The sequence below is a fragment of the Notamacropus eugenii genome, chromosome 7 (assembly GCF_028372415.1).
Source record: "Notamacropus eugenii isolate mMacEug1 chromosome 7, mMacEug1.pri_v2, whole genome shotgun sequence".
In the NCBI taxonomy this organism is placed as follows: Eukaryota; Metazoa; Chordata; class Mammalia; order Diprotodontia; family Macropodidae; genus Notamacropus; species Notamacropus eugenii.
This window is the reverse complement of record NC_092878.1, coordinates 37,717,797-37,740,373: the sequence shown is the minus strand read 5'-3', so window position 1 is coordinate 37,740,373 and position 22,577 is coordinate 37,717,797. Positions and strand designations below refer to the sequence as shown.

The window sequence follows — 22,577 nt, the reverse complement described above, 5'->3', positions numbered from 1 at the left end:
AAAAACTAGGGAAAAAAGGAATATCACTGCCCTGAGCAGGTTTATAGGAGAAAATAAAGGGCTAAAAATAAAGAGAGAGCAGAAGGGGAAGAAGAGGGAGGCAGAGACAGAGAGAAAGAGATAGAGAGAGACAGAGGGAAGGAGGAAGGGAAGGGGAAAAAGAGAAATTATCCATAGACAATCTCCTGGAGGGAATGAGCTTGAGGCTCTAAGTAGAGAAGTTAACTCAGTTTGGAAAATAAAATCAGAGATTTCTGCCCAATTGCCTGGGCTAGGGCATTGTCTACTAATCCTCCCCTATCCATGAAGATCAGGGTAAAATTAGTACTTCCATCCTGGGCATGAAAAAGCAGCGCAGAGTTTTCCAGAGATGATAGTTTTTTGAGGCAGAAGAAGTTCACATCCCAAGTTCTTCTTGGGAAACATTGGGGAGCATCAGGGGGGAAGTGTGCAAGGAACAGGGTGCAAATCTTTCCGGGAATGTCCCTCTGTACATAACTGTAGGAAAATGAGATCTGTGTCTTGGGAAGGGCAAGGATGGGGAGCAGATTGTTGTCGTGTAGCTTAGGAGAACCACACCCCTCTGGCTCCTACTGGGGAAGGAAGTCAGTGCAGCTGGAATAATACCAATCCTGCCACAACTCACATTTCTATAATACTATAAGGTCTGCAAAGTACTTTCCTTACAGTCATGTACTGTCCTCATTTTCCATAATGAAGAAACACAATGTCAGTTTAGGCCAATAGTTGCTCAACTAGTAATAATAATATTAATAAAAGCTAGTATAAACATAATGCTTTAAGGTTTATGAATATTAACTCATTTTAATCTTCAAAACAATGCTGGGAAGTAGAGACTTATTATTCCCATCTTACAAATGAGGAAACTGAGGAGGACAGATTAAGTAATATATACATACACACACACACACACACACGCACACACACACGCACACACATATGTAATAAGTACCTGAGGCAGGATTTGTGAGCTCAGGTCTTCCTGACTCCAGTTCTGGCACTCTATCCACTGTACCACCTAGCTGCCTACTAAAGGTTAGAGCCGATATATGAAACCAGGCATTCTAAACCAGCCTCTTCTCTCTTTTATCCAAAGATAATATTATTATTAAATAAAAAGTCAGTTATTGTTAAATAGCTGAGCTTTTCATAGTATAGCGGTAGTCAAACACTACTCACTCATCTGAGCCTTGCAAAGGTGGGTACTGTAAAAATGATCATCCTTATTTTGCTGTTTAGTTGTTTTTCAGCCATGTCCCAATTTGGGGTTTTCTTGGCAGAGATGCTGGAGGTTTGCCATTTCCTTCTTTAGCTCATTTTACAGATGAGGAAACTGAGGCAAACAGTTAATTGCCTTGTCCAGAGTCGCACAGGTAGTAAGCGTCTGAGGCCAAATTTAACTCAGGCCTAGGGCCTATCCACTGCACCACCACGGAACTGTCCTATCATCCTCATTTTGTAAGTATAGGTGAAATAATTCATTCAGGATCATACAGCTGTAAGTGGGAGAGGTGGGATTTGAACTCAGGTCTTCCTGACTCAAAATCAAATGGTCCGTCCCCCTGGTTTCCTCACATGTATTGACAAGAAACCAGAAGGATTGCCTCTCCTTTCCATATTATCTCTGTCAGTAAAAGTTTTATCAATGGGAATTATAGAAATTCATTCATTCAAAAAACAGGCTGTTGGGCACCTACAATGTGCTAGGTACTCTACAAGACACAAATTAATAGGGAGGGAATCATTATTAATACAGCACTTACTATGTGCCATGCACTCTGCAAATATACCTCATTTGATCCTCACAACAATCCTGGGGAATAGGTGCAGTTATTATCTCCATTTTACAGTAGAAGAAACTGAGACAAACAGGTTAAGTGACTTACCCAGGGTCACGCAGCTAGTAAAGTGTCTGATGTTCGATTTGAACTTAGGTCTTCCTGACTCCACACCCGGTGTTCTATCGATTGTGCCACTTACTAAGACACAAACTGCTGCCCAAAAGGAGCTTATAATCAAGTTGGGAAAATAAAGCATATAATAATAACGGCTCATAGTTCTATAGTGTTTTCTAGTTTGAAAAACACTTTCCTAACCCTCCTATGAGGTAGGTAGCATAGGTATTACCTGATGAGAAAATTGATTCTTACAGAGACCAAGACCACATGACTGGTAAATGCCAAAGCTGAGATTCAAACATAGGTGCAAACCTAGTATGTTATTCATACTGTCTACCCAAGGAGAGAAGTATATTGTGCCTTGTGAGCAGTATGGACAGTAAACACTCTGGAAGTTCAGAAGAAATTAACTCTGACTGGGGACTTTTAGGAGGGAGGAGAGATTTCATGGAGGAAATGAAGTTCTAGTTGACCCTTCAGAGAAAGGTAAAATTAGGAGGTTGCTAGGTGGTGCATGGAATACAGAACTGGAGTCAGGAACACCTCAAAGCTGGCTTGGCTCATTTACTAGCTGTATGACTCTGGGCAAGTCACTTAACCTGCCTGCCTCAGTTTCCCCAACTGTAAAATAGAGATAATAATAGCATCTATTTCATAGTTGTGATCATCCAATGAGATAATATTTGTAAAGTACTTAGCCCAGCCTGGCACATAGTAGGCATCTAATAAATGCTTGTTTTCCTTCCTTCCTTTCAATTGTCCGAGGAAAGTATTCAGAATAGGGGGGCAGAAGCATTATGAAGAAAGAAGTTCCATTTCTGTTTGTGGATCAGAGGAGAGGAGACTGACTAGATTGGAGAGAGTGGAGCCAGATAAGCCATCCAAGTAGACTGGAAAGGTGGGGCAGAGCCAGATTTTTGGAGGGTCTTCAAAGCAAGGCAGAAGAACATTAAAAATGGACGTTATGTATATGGCACTCTAAAGTTTGCAAATATTTTGTATACATTATCTTGTTTGAGTCTCATGAAGTTAGGACTACAGTTGTTATTCTTCCCATTTTACAGGAAAATGTAGCAAGTGGTTTGTTTAATTTGATCAACTCCTCATAAACATCTGAGGTGGGATTTGAACCCATGTCTACCAGATTCCAAGTCCAGCACTATCCACTGAGCCATGCTGTCCTACAGCTTGACCTACCTGAGGCGGTAGTAAATGCACCACTCTCAGGGCTGTATCACTAATTGGGCAAATGTAGGCAGATGTAAATTATACCAAGTTACTGGTAACAAATGGAATTCTTATTTTTATAGCACTTTGTACCTCTCCTATAGATGCCATGCTTCATCTGTCTTCTTATGGTTTTACATGCTTTGTCTCCCCTACTCAAGCATAGATTCCAAGCGTGCAGGATTTGTTCCTTACTGACTTTTATCTTTCCTCAGAACAGAGCACAACATTTTATATATAGTTGGTGTTGAATAAATACTTGTTGAATCAGTAAATGAAATAAAACTATGGCCCAAGAGGAACTCAGTGATCGTCTTTGCCCCCAAGCACCTGGCCCCAGAAAATCATCAGGTTAACTCCTCTTAGGTCTGCTAAATTGGGGAGTAAATGGCTCTTTGGAAGCTAATAACAACAGAGGCTTCTGAATTCCTCTTGAAATGACCTCTGTAGCCGTAAAAATGAATTTCCTCCTGAATGACCTTTTCCAGGCGTGAAGGCAGCTGGGCATTTTTATGGAGAAACTTAGCAAGATTGAAATAGGTCAGCTATCTCCAGTCACAGGCTCTGTCCATCCAGGTCTGACCTGGGACACTCAGCAGGTCTTTGGTCCAGTGTTCTGTCCACTATGTGAGGCATTCGTGACAGAAAACATCCTAAAGTGGCCCTTACCAGAAAGGACTTGCACTCCAACTGTAGTCAAAACCTGTAGCTAAAGGAATGGAGATCTAATGATGAAAATGAATTCATCAGTTAGTCAGTTAATCACTAGGCCAGAGGGCAGAGAGATTGTCCTAGGCCTCTCAAGTCACATGCAAAGGAGGTTGCCTGTTCTGCAGGCAATAGCTATCTTTACTTGGGTTCCATCCATCCTTTTTCTATGCAGTGGCATTGTAAACTGGTAAAATGGCCACATCCATTGACAAAATAAATGCTTGTCTACCTGGTGTGATTTCAGAGGGGCTTGAAGATCCTCCCAATTCCAATATATCTCCTCCATAGGTATCATATAGTGCCTGAAACACCATCAGTGAAAGTTCATTCATTTAGGTAAAGCATTCCAAAGCATTTTTTAAAATAAAAATATTCCTAGAACGGAATCATAGAATTGAGAGCTTGAGGAGACCTTAAAACGTGGGATGCTTAGAACATATAGAACATAAAATGAGACCTTAGAATAAAGCCTGTTAGCACACAGCTGGCAAGAACCTTCCAAATCATTGTTCAGTCCAACCCTATCATTTTCTAGATGAGGAAATAGAGGCCCAGAGAAGTGACCTATGCAGGTCACACAAAGGCTAGGTCTCCTGACTCCAAGTTCAGGGCTGTTTTCATGACATAGTATACTTTTCTTCTTCCTTAATTGGCAAATTCATGTATTCTGTTAAAAAGTAGTTTTTTTAAAAAGAACTTTCTTCCTTTTATGAAAAAAATTTTTTTAATGAAAACCTGCAAAAAGGAATTTGATTTTTATACTGGAGACAAATTATGTCCTACATAAATGTACATACAAAAAATTATAAAAAGTTGAACTGGGGGGGGCGGAGCCAAGATGGCGGAGTAGAAAGACACACATACACATAGCTCCGAGCCCACAGCCCACAGAACGGCTAGAGGGGACCAACTCACGGTGAATTCTGCACCCAGAGGCCACGGAGTATTGGAGCGAGGGAGATTTCTGTTCCGGAGGAACCTGCAAACCTCTCGCGGGGGGTCCTTCACGCTGCAGACTGGGCACTGGGACTGGGAGCTGAGTGCAGCCCTGCCGCGGCCGCGACACCATGAGGAAAAGATCCGAGCGGGCTTCGGGGACGGGATCTCCTGCGGCCACGCGGGTCCCTCCACCCACAGAGGGACCTGCAAACCTCTCGCAAAAGGTCCGTCACGCTGCAGACGGGGAGCCCAGCCCAGCCCAGACCCACTGCGGCCACAGCACCAAGAGAAACAGACCCAAGCAGGCTTCAGGGACCGGATCTCCAACAGCCGCACAAGTTCCTCTGCCCACAGGTGACGAGGGTCGGTGAGAGAGTCTCTTTGGCGGGTTGAGAGGGGAGTGGGGTGCCCCCATGGCTCAGGCCCCCCCCGGGAATGGCTTGGGCCCCCCCCGGGAGATAGAAGCTGAGAGGCGGCTGCAGACAGGGGCTCCCCAAACGGGCGGGAGCCTGGATCCATTGTGGAAGGTCTGTGCATAAACCCCCTGAGGGAACTGAGCCTGAGAGGCGGCCCTGCCCCGACCTGACCACCTGAACTTAATTCTCACACTGAATAGCAGCCCTGCCCCCACCAAAAGCCCTAAGGCGGGAAGCAGCATTTGAATCTCAGTCCCCAAACGCTGGCTGGGAGGACCAGGAGGCGAGGTGGGTGTGAGGAGAATATTCAGAGGTCAAGCCACTGGCTGGGGAGAATGCCCAGAAAAGAGAAAAGAAATAAAACTATTGAAGGGTACTTTCTCGGAGAAAAGACACTTCCTCCCTTCCCTTCTGACGAGGAAGAACAATGCTTACCATCAGGCAAAGACACAGAAATCAAGGATTCTGTGTCCCAGCCCACCCAATGGGCTCAGGCCATGGAGGAGCTCAAAAAGAATTTTGAAAATCAAGTTAGAGAGGTGGAGGAAAAACTAGGAAGAGAAATGAGAGGGATGAAAGAAAAGCATGAAAAGCAGATCAGCTCCCTGCTAAAGGAGAACCAAAAAAATGTTGAAGAAATTAACACCTTGAAAACTAGCCTAACTCAATTGGCAAAAGAGGTTCAAAAAGCCAATGAGGAGAAGAATGCTTTCAAAAGCAGAATTAGCCAAATGGAAACGGAGATTCAAAAGCTCACTGAAGAAAATAGATCTTTCAAAACTGGAATGGCACAGATGGACGCTAAGGACTTTATGAGAAAGACAGATATCACAGAACATAGCGAGAAGATTCGAAAAATGGAAGATAATGTGAAATATCTTATTGGAAAAACAACTGACCTGGAAAATAGAATCAGGAGAGACAATGTAAAAATTCTGGGACTACCTGAAAACCATGATCAAAAGAAGAGCCTAGACATCATCTTCCATGAAATTATCAAGGAAAACTGCCCTGAGATTCTAGAACCAGAGGGCAAAATAAATATTCAAGGAATCCACAGAACACCACATGAAAGAGATCCAAAAAGAGAAACTCCTAGGAACATTGTGGCCAAATTCCAGAATTCCCAGGTGAAAGAGAAAATATTGCAAGCAGCTAGAAAGAAACAATTCAAGTATTGTGGAAATACAATCAGGATAACACAAGATCTAGCACCCTCTACATTAAGGGATCGAAGGGAATGGAATAGGATATTCCAGAAGTGAAAGGAACTAGGACTAAAACCAAGAATCACCTACCCAGCAAAACTGAGTATAATACTTCAGGGGAAAAATTGGTCTTTCAATGAAATAGAGGATTTTCAAATTTTCTTGATGAAAAGACCAGAGCTGAAAAGAAAATTTGACTTTCTAACACAAGAATGAAGAGAACCATGAAAAGGTGAACAGCAAAGAGAAGTCATAAGGGACTTACTAAAGTTGAACTGTTTACATTCCTACATGGAAAGACAATATTTGTAACTCTTGAAACATTTCAGTATCTGGGTACTGGGTGGGAGTACACACACACACACATGCACACACGCACACATACATAGAGACAGAGTGCACAGAGGGAACTGAAGAGGATGGGCTCATATCTTAAAAAAAAAAATGAAATCAAGCAGTGAGAGAGAAATATTGGGAGGAGAAAGGGAGAAGTTGAATGGGGCAAATTATCTCTCATAAAAGAGACAAGCAAAAGACTTATTAGTGGAGGGATAAAGAGGGGAGGCAAGAGAAAAACAGGTCTACTCTCATCACATTCCACCAAAGGAAAGAATAAAATGCACACTCATTTTGATAGGAAAACCTATCTCATAATACAGGAGAGTGGGGGACAGGGGCACAAGCAGGGTGGGGGGAGGATGGAGGGGAGGGCATGGGGAGGAGAATGCAATCCGAGGTCGACACTCATGGGGAGGGAAAGGATCATAAGAGAATAGAAGTAATGGGGGACAGGATAGGATGGAGGGAAATATAGTTAGTCCTATACAACACAACTATTATGGAAGTCATTTGCAAAACTACACAGATTTGGCCTATATTGAATTGCTTGCCTTCCAAAGGGAAGGGGTGGAGAGGGAGGGTGCTAAAGAAGTTGGAACTCAAAGTGTTAGGATCAAATGTAATGTTCTTACCACTGGGAAATAAGAAATACAAGTTAAGGGGTCAAGAAAGCTATCTGGCCCTACAGGACAAAAGAGAAGACGGAGAGAAGGGCAGGGAGGGAGGATAGAGGGGAGAGCAGATTGGTCACAGGGGCAATTAGAATGCGTGGGTTTGGGGGGGGAGGGGATAAAAGGGAAGAAAATTTGTAACCCAAAATTTTGTGAAAATAAATGTTAAAAGTTAAATAAAAATAAAAATAAAAACTTTCAATGCCAAAAAAAAAAAAAGTTGAACTGGTTGTAAAAATGCGATAATCGGTAGGATTACAATGAGCGTCAGGTTGTGTGTATACAGGGAATGCCAACTGACTTTAAGATTAGACCAAGGAAAAACAGACAATAGAGTTCTTTCTTTTCAAGAGTCAGAGAAAATGTTGCAAATAGTGAGAAAGTTTGTGGTTGTTCAGTTGTTTTTCAATAGTGTCCAACTCTTCATGACCTCATTTGGGGTTTTCTTGGCAAAGATATAAAGTGGTTTGCCATTTCCTTCTTCAGCTCATTTTACAGATGAGGAAACTGAGGCAAACAAGGTTAAGTGATTTGTCCAGGGTCACACAGCTAATAAATGTGAGAAAAAGATGTATAGATTGAGAGAAATATAGGCCTCTGTTTTCTCATCTGTGAAATGAAGAGATTAAGTGATCCATCAATCAACAAACATTTATTAACCACCTGCTTTTTACCAGACACTGTGCTAAGTGCTGAAAATACAAAAAGAGGCAAAAAAATAGTGCCTCCTCCCCAAAAGCTTATAATCTAATGGGATGGCATGTTTGGTGTTTTAACGTTCTATAAGAGATATAGAGACAAAGGGCCTCACTAATCATAAATGATGCCCAAATCCTAAATTTTACTGATAAGGATACTGAGACCCAGTGTGGGGGAATGACTTGCTATTTAAAGCACAGTCTGGTTCCAGGCCACCTTTCCAAGTTTACTGCACCTTAGTCCCCTTCATACACCTGACAATCCAACCAAACTGGCCTATTTGCTGTTCATCTCTCTTTTTCAGCATTACATGTCCCACCTCCATGTCTTTGCACAAACCATCCCCCATGCCATCAATACCTTCCCTTCTGACATCTGCCTCTTGGAACCCTTAGCTCCTTTCAAAGCTCAGGTAGGCATCTAGGTAAAGTAATGGACACAGAACCTGAGAGTCAGAAAGACTTGAATTCAAATCTTGCTTCCAATACTTACAGGCAAGTCACTTAACCTCTGCCTCAGTTTTCCCATCTGTAAAATGAGGGTAATATTAGCACCTCCTTCACAGGGTCATTGTGAGTTAATAATCTTGCAAGACCTAAAGTAATATATAAACGCTAGCTGTTAGATAAACTGCCAGCTTCGTTTTGAGACCTTTCCTAATGGCCACCAGCTATGTGTCTCCTAAAATCACTTTATCTTTTCCTTGCATGTTACTTTATATGTGTATGGATCATTTCTATTAATAGGATCTAAGCTTTCTGAAGCAAAGACTAGAGAATTTTTGTTTTTGTATTCTCAACACCCAGCATGATTCCTAGTAAATGCATGGTTGATCAATTGCCAAGGTCACACACTAATGAGCGGCAGAGTTTGCACTGGAACCAAGATGTCCTGACTCCCAGTCCAGTGTTCTTTCTGCCATGTGACATCATGCAGAATTGGTAAATAAATAGTAAATGGAATGGAACCACACAGATATGTATACTCCAATCATCATGAACAGGAAAAGAGATAAAACCAATTCACTTTAGAAGGGAGATTGGACGTCGTGGTATATTAACATTCGCTCATGTCTGGTTAATCAAGGAGGTTGATCCGACCCAGCAGAACTGAGGATCCTTCTCTATCTTTATTTGTCACCGTTACTATTATTGTTAGTACACTACTACTGATAATGGCTAACATTTATAAAGCACTGCTATGTACCAGGTACATATGTTAAGCTCTTTACAGATATTGGCTCATTGTTAGTATCTGTCGTTAGCTACAGTAGTTGTTCTTTAGTGAATGGAGAGCTGGTTTGGCAGCATACGTACTATGTGACCCTGGCTAAGTATCCTAACCTCTCCGTGTTCTAGGAACTATAGAGAAAGCTTCTCGCCAATGAAAGTTCCCTATACAAAGGAAATCACAGGTCCAGTTCCTAGCCCTATAAAGCCATAAAGAGAGTAAAGGATAGTAATAATAGCTAATATGTGCCATTAGTTGTGTGACCCTGGGCAAGTCACTTAACCTCTATTAATACATTGGAGAAAGAAATGGCAGACCACTCCAGCATTTTTGCCAAGAAAACCTCAAGGACAGTGTTGGCGTGCTGTGGTCCATAGGATCGCGAAGAGTCCAGACCAAGAGCAGTGGATGATCTTGGTGTCTTCAGTGTCTTGCAAAGCTCTAAGTGCTCCACAGTGCTTGTTTTAGCTACCTTCATGTCATTCAGACACTACTGAAAAACTGAACGACAACAGTTTGCCAGGAACTGTTAGGAACTTTATAAATATTCTCTCATTTGATCCCCACAACAACTCTGGGAGGTAGGAACTATTAGGACCCTCATTTTACAGATGGAGAAACTGAGGCTGGCACTGACTTGTCCAAGATCACACAGCTAATAAGTGTCTGAGGCCAGAGTTGAGTTCATCTTCTGACTCCTGTGCCAGTGCTCTATCCATGGCACCATCTGGAAGGACAAAGATTCCCCCATTGTCCCTTCTGGGAACTGAAATTTGCCATGAATATTTTTCCTATTCTTAATAATCATAAGCAATTGATTGAGCTTACATGAAATGAAGTCATACTGCAAGTGAAAAGTCTGCTGAAGACCACCAGTCCAGCTCATTCATCCTGTCTTTTCTTTTCTATGTGTCCCACTCCTGACAAAGTAGCTACCCTCTCCTCCCTTTATGTGAAAGAAAAAAAGAAGGCACTTGTTTGCTAACTAAAACTCGTGACTTTTACCCATGATGGTCTCTGCAACTTTGCTTTTCTCTTTCATATTTTTTCAAAGGAAACATGTCCAGACCACCTTCTATAAAGAGGCCACTTTGAGCTGTACACAGGAAAGAGGGATTGAGGAAGCATTTCCTGCTGGAAACCTAGAGTCCTTGTTTTAGTTCATGTTAGTTTTCTCTCCTGCTCCCAAATTTTCCCCACAACTTTTTTCACATATATATGTGTATACACATATATATATGAATGTCCATATATATATATATATATATATATATATATATATATATATATATATATATATATATATATATATATATATATATATATATATATATATATATATATAGCAAATTTCTTTTCTTTTTCTTTCTTTTTTTGGAGGCAAGCAAGGTTAAGTGTCTTGCCCAGGTCACACAACTAGTAAATGTCTGAGATCCAATTTGAACTCAGGTCCTCCTGACTCCAGGGCCAGTGTTCTATCCACTGTGCCAGCTGGCAGCCACCTAGCTACCCTTCCACCACCCCCCCCCCACACTCTTGTTTTTTTGTTTGTTTTTAAATTTTTAATTTATTTATTTATTTTTAGTTTTCAGCATTCATTTCCACAAGATTTCAGTTCTAAATTTTCTCCTCATCTGTCCCCTCCACCCACCCTCCAACTCTTAACAAGCAACAAAGATGGTCTGATATTCGTTCCCACACCTCCTTCCCTTAGGTTGGTCCCCTAGCCTTTACTGCCATCCCATCTCTCTCTTCTACCTATCCCAATCCTATTCATCCTTAAAAACCCAACTAAAATCTCCCTTCTTCTCAGATACCTTCCCTGACCACTCCAGGCTTCATTGATTTTTTTTTCTATCTCTCATCTGAAATCCTACATGATTTACAGGTTATAGTTCACAGTTTGACTCTCAGCTGAATTCTTTCCTTGTACTACTTACTCTCTCTTACTTAATGTCATCATTACCAACAGACATTTTTGAGCATTTACTCTGTGGAAGGGAATCGTACAAACTTCTCTCATCTCTGAGCCTTCAGTGTTGGACTGCTGCCTTGCATAAGGATGAGTAGACAACTATAAATGGTTGCTATTGGGCAGACTTAAATAGATAATATAACTCATTAGAGCCAGAAGAGAACTTAGAAATCATCTACATCAGGTGATCTCTTAAAGTTGGCTTATGAATTGAGTTTTTTTCTTCCTTTCTTTGCTCAGATCACATTTTGCAGAGGGTGCAAATGGGTCCCCAAAGAGCCAAAGGCAGATCACAGGTTAAAAGAAAGAAAAAGAGTGGTATTGTGGTAAAGGAGAAGGAGGAGAGTACTCATCTTTACTGGTGTGACTGTGAGCAAACCACTTAACCTTGCTTATCTATTAAATGGGTAATAATAATGACTTTAAGTGATTTTCTTCCATTGTTGTGAGAAAAGCACTTGTTCTGTCATGTCCAACTCTCTGTGACCCCATTTGGGTTTTCTGAGCAAAGATACTGGAGTGGTTTGCCATTTCCTTCTCCAGATCATTTTACAGCAGTAGAAACTGAAGCAAACAGGGTTAAGTGACTTGCTCAGAGTCACACAGCTAGGAAATGTCTAATTTGAACTCAGGAAGACGAGTCTTCCTGACTCCAGGCCCAGCACTGTGCACTATGGCACCACCTAGCTGCTCAAGGAAAAGCACTAGATAGCATGTAAAACACCAAAGAAATCAATATGATCATTAAGCAGAAAAGGGACAAGAGTTTGTTTGTACGCTGGATGACCTCAATCCTTTCAGGCTATGTTGCACACACAGATGGTCTGAAGAATATAACAGAGGGATACAGATGCATGCTATGTGCCTAGTTTGGGTAGGGGAAGGTAACCCAGGTATGGGGGGAGAAAAAGCCCCAAATTTCTGACCCACTTGACTCTTTGGGACCTTGTCTGCATTCCCTTTGCTTTGGCATCAACATTGTGGCACATCGTCAACACAGATTCTAACTATGTGACCCTGGGGAATTGACACAACTTCTCTGAACCCCAGCTTCCTCATCCATGAAATAGTCACAATAATCCCTGTAGAATCTACTTACTTTGTAAGGTTGTCATGAAGATCAAAGGAAATAGAATTTCTTCCCAACCATGTTGTAAGCCATCCCCATTTCCCAGTGGAGCCAAGAGCAATTAAATGGGCATTTTTATATGGCTACTAAGAGGCAGAGGTGGGATGAGATCCAGATCTCTTGCCTCCTCCTTGAAGGCTCTCCCAGTTGACTGTGACTTATATTAAACCTATTCCATTTCTGAATTTTAATGGCACTTATCATCCATATCAGGGCAGTTAGGTAACTCAATGAGTGTCCGGAAGATTCATCTTCCTAAGTTTAAATCTGACCTCAGACCCTTACTAACTGTGTGACTCTGAACAAGTCACTTAGCCCTGTTTGCCTCAGTTTCCTCATCTGTAAAATGAGCTGGAAAAGAAAATGGCAAACCACTTTAGTATCTGCCAAGAAAACTCCCAAGTTGGGGTCACAAAGTGTCTGACATGACTGAAAAAAGACTGAATTGACTGAATCATCCATATCATACAATATAATGTTTGAATGTACACTTTTGTTTGACTACTTTCTAGTTGTTGCATGTCTGGGGAGCCTTGACTCCCCAGCTGTAATGTAAGTTCCCCAAAGGAGGGAGATGTATCACCTACTTTTTATCTGGCTTAGTTCAGTACTAAACTTATAACAAAGAGCATCTCATCAGTATTTAACTTAAAATAACAGGGTTGCCAGTATCTCTCTACTAGACTGTGATCTTCTCCAGGCCAGAAACTCATCTGTGCATGGAATCAGTTCATGGAATAATCCACACTGAGCTCTGATCTAATTCCCAGAGCTTTGTGTGCCTTGGACTAAAGCATCCGATTTCCCTGTGCCTCTGGGAGAGAGAGGGCCTAGCTATGGTCTGGTGAGCTGACTATCACAGATAGGTAGCGGATGTGACTGCAAGACCCATTGCTAAAGAGGAAGTGCTATGTGACGTTACTAACCAAAAGGGTGGCTATTCAGCTGTGCTGAGGCCCGGGGCACGCACAAGTCAGGCTCTCTTAGGAGAAAAGACAAGCTTCAACCTGGACTAGTCTTTCCAAACAGATTTCCAGAAAGGGAAAAACCAAACATGCCCAAGGCAGAAATCCAGCCAAAAAATGAAAGTGATAATAAGCAAAATTCTAAGATTCCATGGTTTTTTAACTATGAAAATTCTGTGAGATTCCATGAATCTCAAATCCTGAGACTGTACAGTTCTAAAGTTTCATTCATTCCTTAAACAATCAATAATTAAGGACCTACGCTATGTGCAAGGATCTTTCGGGGTGGGGGCCAAAGACAATATTTGTACAAATAAATAAGGGCAAAACAGTTTGGGGGGAGAGAGAGACAGAGACAGACAGAGAAACTAAAAATAAGGGTGGGGTTCAGGGAAGGCTTCCCAAAAAAGGGTAACTACCTAAGCAGAGCCCTTAAGAAAACTAAACATTCTAAGAAGCAGAGGTGAGAAGGGAAAGCCTATTTCAGGCCAACCTGGGCGAAGGTTTGAAAGCAGGAAGAACAGCAAGTTAATAAGTCTGATAAATTTGATAAATTTGAGCCGGATCATGTAGGACTTAAAATGATATGCTGAAGGGCTGTTATTTTATAAAATATAACTTTAAGATTTACAAAACACATATAGGATCTCATTTAATCCTCACAATGAGATAGTTTTGGTTTTTTTTAATACTATCTGTATTTTGTTCCATAGTACATTGGGAGCATCCAAATGGTGGGCATTGTTGGGGATGTTAATTCTCTATAGAAATATGTACAGATCTTTTCCATATTAAAAAAAAAAATCTGTTTTCTCTCCTTCTAGCTTCTCTGAACTTATTCAGGCTGGTCCTTGGAAAACAGACCTGCTAAGAGTTTTTACTCCTTTTACTTACCCTTTGAGTATCCAGGATCACTTGTGCACCATACAATGAATAGATTTTTATGGTCAATAGTTAGTTAGTACAAGTATTGTTATCTCTATCTTATGGATGAGGAAACTGAGATCAAGAGAGAGTAGTCAGCTTGTCCAGTGTTACACAGCTAGATGCCCTGTCTCCAAGGCCACTATTCTTTCCATTGCAATACGCTATCTTATCATTTTCTGAAAGTCAAAGAAACTAGGAAGTCACTTTTTCTCTCTGTTACCATTATCAATAATGTAAAAAGTAGATTATAGCATTTATATTAAATGTTTAATTGTCATTATAGAATAAAATATATATTTGTATTATAGCAAGCAATAAGTAGAATATAGAGAATCAAGGTTATAAGGTACCTAGAAACCAAGCTAGTCTGGTGGTTCTTAACCTTTTTTGTGGCATGGACCTCTTTGGCTATTTGATCCCTATGGATCCTGTCTCAGAATATTGTCTTTAAATGCACAGGATTACAAAGAAAATCACTTATATTGAAATAGTTATTTTTAAAAATCAAGTTCACCTACCCCAGGTTAAGAACCCCAAATCTAGTCCAATTCATTCATTTCACAGAAGAGCAAGTAAGGACCAGAGAGGTTCTATTATATTCCTAGTGTCCCAGAACAGTTAGTGACAGATGTAGGGTCAGAACCTAGATCTCTTCTCTCAGTGGACTATTTTGTCCTCTACATCCTTCCTCTTCCTTATTTGAAGGCAATCTGGAAACATTTTTCTCTTATATTTAAAAAAAAAGCTTCCTCTCTGCACCTAGACTGGAATTTCATTTTATAGCTCAGAGAACATAATCCTGTCTTTCCTTGTGTTCTAGATCTTCTTGGTCCGGCGGGAGAGTAATCTCAAACACATGATCCTCTCAGTCCATTTCCCTTCCTTCAATGAGACTCTTTCAGATGTGCTGGAATACAATATTAAAGAAGAAAAGTCAAGTGAGTATATAAACCTTTCCTTTTCGGGCCTTGGACCAACAAGCTGCATTAGCCACCTTCTAACCACAAGCACTCACAGAGAAGCGCTTGATGGTGTTTAAATTAGGAGAAAAATGATGTCTTCAGCAGCCACAGCTGACCAGAGTTTCCTCTGGCCTCAAGCCAAGAAGGGCTTCTCTGAATTTGATGCATCACTTTAATTTGCACCTGCCAGTGTCATGGATTATTTTTCCTGCCCCAATATGGCCTCTGTAGAATTTCCTTTTGTTTTCAAGAAGCCAAAGGTAAAAAAGCAGCCATTTAAGGGACAGGAAAATTGAATTGAGAGACAGGAGGACTGGGTTTCAAACAACAGTCCTTGTTTCATTACTAACTCACAACAGGACCATGGGCAAGTCACAGATTCTTAGAACTAGAGGGGACCTGAGAGATTCATTTATTTTAACTCATACCTGAAACATGAATCACCTCTTCAACATTCCAATTTTCCCTCTGGTAAGTGGCCATAGAAATTTTCCTTTCCTTACTTAGCTTCCAGGATTATTTTAAGGATCAAGGAAACTGGTAGGTACAAAAGTACTTTGGAAAGCATAGGTTGGTGCAAAGATCAAGGAGTAGTTTTAAGTTTTATAAGTTTATTAAGTTATGTTTTGAATATTTAATTTATTTATTATTTATATTATAAATTTAGTTTATTAAGTTATAAGTTTTAAGACTAAACTGAATCTTGTCAAATGGTTTGACACTTCAAACAGTAATACAAGGTTTCACAATTACCTCCTCTGTAAAATGAGGAGATTATTAAACTAAATGACTCCTAAGCTCCCTTCCAACTTTAGATCCTATGATTCTATGAATCTAGGTGTTTGCTAGAAGGTTCTCACTGTTGTTTGGCAGTGGTCAAAAGAGAGGTGATGAAATTGACCCTATATTTTGGTTTCCCAGTGACACATTAATTGTTCTAGCGTTGCTTCATGTGACAAATCTGACTCTTTCTTTTTACTAAGTTTTTATTGACATCTTTTTCTTTACATCACCATCATTTCACTTGGTTTCTAGATAGCCATCCTATATAACAAATAGCATTTGTTAAAGATAAAACAGGGAAAAGGAAAAAAATCAGCATAACCGATCAATAAATTGAAATATTCTGAGAATATGTGCCATGCTCAACACTTGGGAACTTACCATCTTTGCAGTGGTATGAGGGGGAAGTATTTCCTCATTCCTCTTTCAGGCCACGCTTCTTCTTTGTAATTTTTGCAGTATTCGCTTTTGTGTTTTCTTGTGGTAGTTCTTTCCATTTACATTGTTGTAGTCATTTTGTATATTTCTTGGTTCTCCTTACTTCACTCTGCATCAGTCCATGTAAATCTTTCCACATTTCTCTGTTTATCACATTCATAATTTCTTAGACCTTAGTAATATTTTTTTTGTATTTAAATTTATTTATTTAAGTTTTCAACATTCATTTCCACAAAATTTGGGGTTCCAAATTTTCTCCCCATTTCTCCCCTCCCCCCACCCCAAAATGCTGAGCATTCTAATTGCCACTATCACCAATCTGTCCTCCCTTCTAACATCCCTCCCTTCCCTTATCCCCATCTTCTCTTTTGTTCTGTAGGGCAAGATAAATTTCTATACCCCATTACCTGTATTTCTTGTTTCCTAGTTGCAAGAACAATACTCAACAGTTGTTCCTAAAACTTTGAGTTCCAACTTCTCTTCATCCCTCCCTCCCCACCCATTCCTTTTGGGAAGGCAAGCAATTCAATATAGGCCATATCTGTGTAGTTTTGCAAATGACTTCCATAATAGTCATGTTGTGTAAGACTAACTATGTTTCCCTCCATCCTATCCTGCCCCCTGTTTCTTCTATTCTCTCTTTTGATCCTATCCCTCCCCAAGAGTGTTCCCTCCTCTCACTGCCCTCCCTTCCATCATCCGCCCCCCACCCTGCTTCTCCCCTTCTCTCCCACTTTCCTGTATTGTAAGATAGGTTTTCATACCAAAATTAGTGTGCATTTTATTCCTTCCTTTAGTCAAATGTGCCGAGAGCAAGCTTCATATTTTTTCTCTCACCACCCCCTTTTTCCCTCCACTGAAAAGTCTTTTACTTGACTCTTTTATGAGAGATAATTTGCCCCATTCCATTTCTCCCTTTCTCCTCCCAATATACTTCTCTCTCACCCCTTAATTTCATTTTTTTAAGATATAATCCCATCCTATTCAATTCACCCTGTGCTCTCTGTCTCTGTGTGTGTGTGTGTAATCCCACCAACTACCCAGATACTGAAAAAAGTTTCAAGAGTTACAAATATTGTCTTTCCCTATAGGAATGTAAATAGTTCAACTTTAATAAGTCCCTTATGACTTCTCTGTCCTGTTTACCTTTTCATGCCTCCCTTGATTCTTATGTTTGCAAGTCAAATTTTCTTTTCAGCTCTGATCTTTTCATCAAGAATGCTTGAAAGTCCTCGATTTCATTGAAAGAACATTATTTCCCCTGAAGTATTATATTCAGTTTTGCTGGGTAGGTGATTCTGGGTTTTATTCCTAGTTCTTTTGACTTCTGGAATATCATATTCCAGGCCCTTTGATCCCTTAATGTAGAAGCTGCTAGATCTTGTGTTATCCTGATTGTATTTCCACAATACTCGAATTGTTTCTTTCTCACTGCTTGCTATATTTTCTCCTTGGCCGGGGAACTCTGGAATTTGGCCACAATGTTCCTAGGAGTTTCTCTTTTTGGATCTCTTTCATGCGGTGTTCTGTGGATTCCTTGAATATTTATTTTGCCCTCTGGTTCTAGAATCTCAGGGCAGTTTTCCTTGATAATTTCATGAAAGATGATGTCTAGGCTCTTTTTTTGATCATGGCTTCCAGGTAGTCCCATAATTTTTAAATTGTCTCTCCTGGATCTATTTTCCAGGTCAGTTGTTTTTCCAATGAGATATTTCACATTATCTTCCATTTTTTCATTCTTTTGGTTTTGTTTTGTGATTTCTTGGTTTCTCATAAAGTCATTAGCCTCCATCTGTTCCATTCTAATTTTGAAAGAACTGTTTTCTTCAGTGAGCTTTTGAACCTCCTTTTCCATTTGGTTAATTCTGCTTTTTAAAGCATTCTTCTCCTCACTGGCTTTTTGGACCTCCTTTGCCAATTGAGTTAGCCTGTTTTTCAAGGTGTTATTTTCTTCAGCATTTTTTTGGGTCTCTTTTAGCAAGGTGTTGACTTGCTTTTCATGCTTTTCTTGCATCTCTCTAATTTCTCTTCCCAATTTTTCCACCACCTCTCTTACTTGATTTCCAAAATCCTGTTTGAGCTCTTCCATGGCCTGAGCCCACTGAATATTTATTTTGGATGTTTGGGATACAGAAGCCTTGACTTTTATGTCTTTTCCTGATGGCAAGCATTGTTCTTCCTCACCTGAAAGGATGGGAGAAGATATCTGTTCACCAAGAAAGTAACCTTCTGTAGTCTTATTATTTTTTCCTTTTTTGGGCATTTTCCCAACCAGTTACTTGACTTTGGGGTCCTTTGTCAAGAGTAGGGTATACTCTGGGAATCTGTAAGATCTCAGTTCCTCCAAGGTGGCACAATCAAGCATGTACTGATCTGGGTGGAGGGAGGGATTTTTGTGCCCAGAATCTTAGCAGTTACCTCTCCACAGCCACCTGGCCTCCATTTCTGCTAAGTCAGCACTGGGGGCTGATTTTTCAGATAAACTGGATGGGCAGGGCCACCATTCAGTGTGAGACAAACACCTGCTCCCCCAGGGCCTCCACACAGGGCTGAGGCAAGACTCAGCTCCTCCGTGCCCCCAGGGTTTTTATGCTCCAACAATGGATACTGCTGCTGCGCCTGCTGATGTGGCCACCCGCCGATGTGGCCTCTGCCGCAGCTACCTAAGGCAGGAGCTATGGAAGGCCTTTCTCCCTTCCTGGCCAGCTGAAAAAACCCCATCACTGACCTTTGGCACCTGTGGGTTGAGAGATCTGTGAACCTGCTGCTACTGGGACTAGGGATTCCAAGACTGGAGATTCTGACCCCGAGGGCTGTTCGAGAGCCATGCTCAGCGGCCAAGGCTGGACTGGGCTCTGCTCTGTGTTTCGTGCAACAGACGTTTCCCATGGGCCTTTCAAGTTACCCTGCACTGGAAATCTCCTCCACTCTTTTGTTCTCCACTTCTGCTACTCCAGAATTTGTTGAGAGTCCCTCTCTACAGAGCTGTGTCGGGGAGCCTATGTGTTTTTCAACTCCACCATCTTGGCTCCGCCCCCATTATATTCATGTACCATAATTTGTTTAGCCATTCCCAAATTGATGGGTGTCTATTTTGTCTCTAAATTATCTTGCTATCACAAAAAAGTATAACTATAAATGTTTTGATGTATATTGGAACTTTCTTCTTATAAATGGACTCCTTGGGGTGTAATCATAGTAAGGGGTAGAATTTCTGAGTCAAAAGGTATGGACATTTTAGTCACTTTATTTGCAAACCTCCAAATTGATTTCCAGAATGGTTGTACCAGTTCTCATAATTCCACCAACAATGCACTTGTGTGCCCACTTTCTCACAACTGCCCCAACATTACCTAGTCTCATCTTTTATCATCAGGACCACTAGGTTGCACAGTGGATAGAGTGCCAGGCCTGGATTCAGGAAGATTCGTCTTCCTAAGTTCAAATCCAGCCTCAGACACTTACTAGCTATGTGGCCCTGGGCAAGTCACTTAACCCCATTTGTCTCAGTTTCTTCATCTATAAAATGAACTAGAGAAGGAAATGCCTAACCACTCCAGTATCTTTCCCAAAAAAAACCCCAAATGGGGTCATAAAGAGTCTGACATTACTGAAACAACTGAATACCACAGAACAGACTTCTTAAAAGGCAGCGTGGCATAGAGGAAAGAGTGCTAGATGTAGAATTACCTTGTTTATTTCATATATATTTTGCTTATTCTTATGTGTATGTGTTATTTTGCTTTTGAGAGCAAGTAGTTTCATTTTTGTCTTTGAATCTCCATCTCTTTGTATAATAAGTTGAGATAGTAGCTGCCACCAAAATTCTTAAAGTCTAACTATGGAGATGTGCATATGAAAAATTTTTTAGAAGAAGGGTGCTTTCTATCTATACAAGATGGCTAGGTAGGTAGCATGCAGTAGATAAGGCACTAGACTTGGAGAGAGGAAGATCTGGCTTCAAATCCAGCCTCACACACTTACTAGCTGTATGACCTTGGACAAGTCACTTAACTGCTATTTGTCTCAGTTTCATTATCCCTCAAAATGGGGAAAATAATGCCACCTACCTTACAGTGTTGTTGTGAGGATAAAATGAGATAATATTTATAAAATGTCATGTAAATGCTAGCCATTATTATTTTTATTATCCCTCCACCACTGGGCATATTGAAATGTATAAACCTCATAAATTTGCCTAACCAGTTTTGTCAGAGTGTTGGGACATGGGGTAGAGGAGAGCACAAAATGCTAAAAAAAATGCAAAGAATTGTTATTATTTTTATTTGGACCCTCTACTAGAGTGTTTCTTCAATGTCTCATCATTTTATGGGGTTGATTTCTTAAATAGCACATCAGAGGAACACGGGGTCTGACAGGGTCTACCAAGGTACAGAGGCTTTGAGGATGAATCTAGTGTCATCCAAGGAGCAACCTAGCAAGTAGGAAAAGGTTCACATAAGCAGCTAGGTGACACACTGGATAGAATGCTGCATCTAGAATCAGGAAAAACTCAGTTCAGATCCAACCTTCAGAGGTTTACTAGATATGTGACCCTGAGGAAGACACTCAATCTTTTTCTGCCTGTTTCCTCATTTGTAAAATGGGTAGAATAATAACACTTACCTCCCAGGGTTTTTGAAAGAATCAAATGAGAAAATACTTGTAAAACATATTGTAAAGTTTAAAGCCTTATATAATCAGTTGAGAGTATCCTCACTAATGAAATTGTGACTATGTATACATATATATATATTCTTAAAGTAGGAAGCATTATTTGGAAAGCAATTCCTAGAGAATGTTGAAGCTTGGGAAGAATGTTAGAGATCCTCTGGTGCAGTTCCCTCATTTCATAGATGAGGAAATGGAAGCCTTAGAGAGATGTCGTGACTATGTCATGGCAATACAGTTATTCAGCGGCAGAGCTGGGTCCCAGAACCAGGTCTGTTGACTCCAAATCTGATTCTCTTTTGCATACACCAAGCTCCCTATCAGTGTGAGGATGTGAGTTGAATAGGCATCTCACTCCTTAAAATGGATGTGACTTCCCTGGAAGTTGGACAACTTCTCCGAGGTCTTGGTTCATTCTTCTTTGCCTTGTTGAGCAATTAATGAATACTTTGACTTCAGTGCCAGCTAATTTCCTTCTCTCTTCATAAATTGAGTTTTCACCACGTGAGATAGTCTCTCTAGACCCTGCTCTTCCTCTGTCTGTTGCTGCAGTTTATTACCGAGAATAAAGAAGTAACATTTACATAGCAAATGTTTGCAAAGTACTTTACACATATTTTCTCACTTGATGTTAGTAACAACCCTATAAAGCATGTGCTATTATTATCCCCATTTTACAGATGAAGCAAATGAAAGAAATTTAAGTGACTTGCTAGAAGGCATCTGAGGAAGGATTTGAACTCGGGTCATTCTGAGTACAAATCCAATGTTCTAGTCATTACCATACTTGGATGCTTCTGTGTTGTTGGTTGGTTGTTGTCCTTTGTTCTCGAAGAGGACCAAAATGACATCACTGTGCTAGAGTCAAATTTCAGTGTGTCCCACTGTGGCTGATCAGAACAATATGAGCTCGGAATGCTCACCCACGGGTCAGGCACAGATAGTCTGTGTGAACATTCGGGATGGATTCTCTAAACTTGCTCATCCTTTGAGCTGTCTCAATTCTGCTTTGCTCGTAGAATGTAGCACCTTCTCTGATATGGGCTTAGATGCTTCTAGGTTGTAGAAGTGATTGCAGCTCCACAAATATCAGTCAGATATTTATTGGATGGTTTGCATGTTCTGCGCCATGGTAGGCAAAGATATGGGTAAGGCAAGTATAAGATGCTAGCCATACCAATGGAGAGAAAAGACGTACACATGAAAAATTAGTTTACAGCATTAGATAGTATGGCAGATTAAACTACTGCATTCAGTCCTAAGTACCTTGTTTTAGAAAGGACATTCATATCCTAGAGCAGTCAGAAAGTGACCAGTATAGCAAGAGTCTTGAAATCATGTCATGGGCATTAGATACGAGAGAAATGA

At 40.6% G+C, this 22,577-nt stretch overlaps 1 protein-coding gene across 2 annotated transcripts in view; it reads left to right on the top strand.

Moving 5' to 3' along the window:
• The window catches only part of RIN3 (Ras and Rab interactor 3), a 165,195-nt gene that overhangs the window by 50,698 nt on the left and 91,920 nt on the right, over positions 1-22,577 (top strand). For both annotated transcript variants that reach the window (XM_072623277.1, XM_072623276.1), the window contains exon 3: positions 15,176-15,293. In XM_072623277.1, the coding sequence (XP_072479378.1) occupies positions 15,176-15,293 (118 nt within the window). The remainder of the gene's footprint in view (positions 1-15,175; positions 15,294-22,577) is intronic.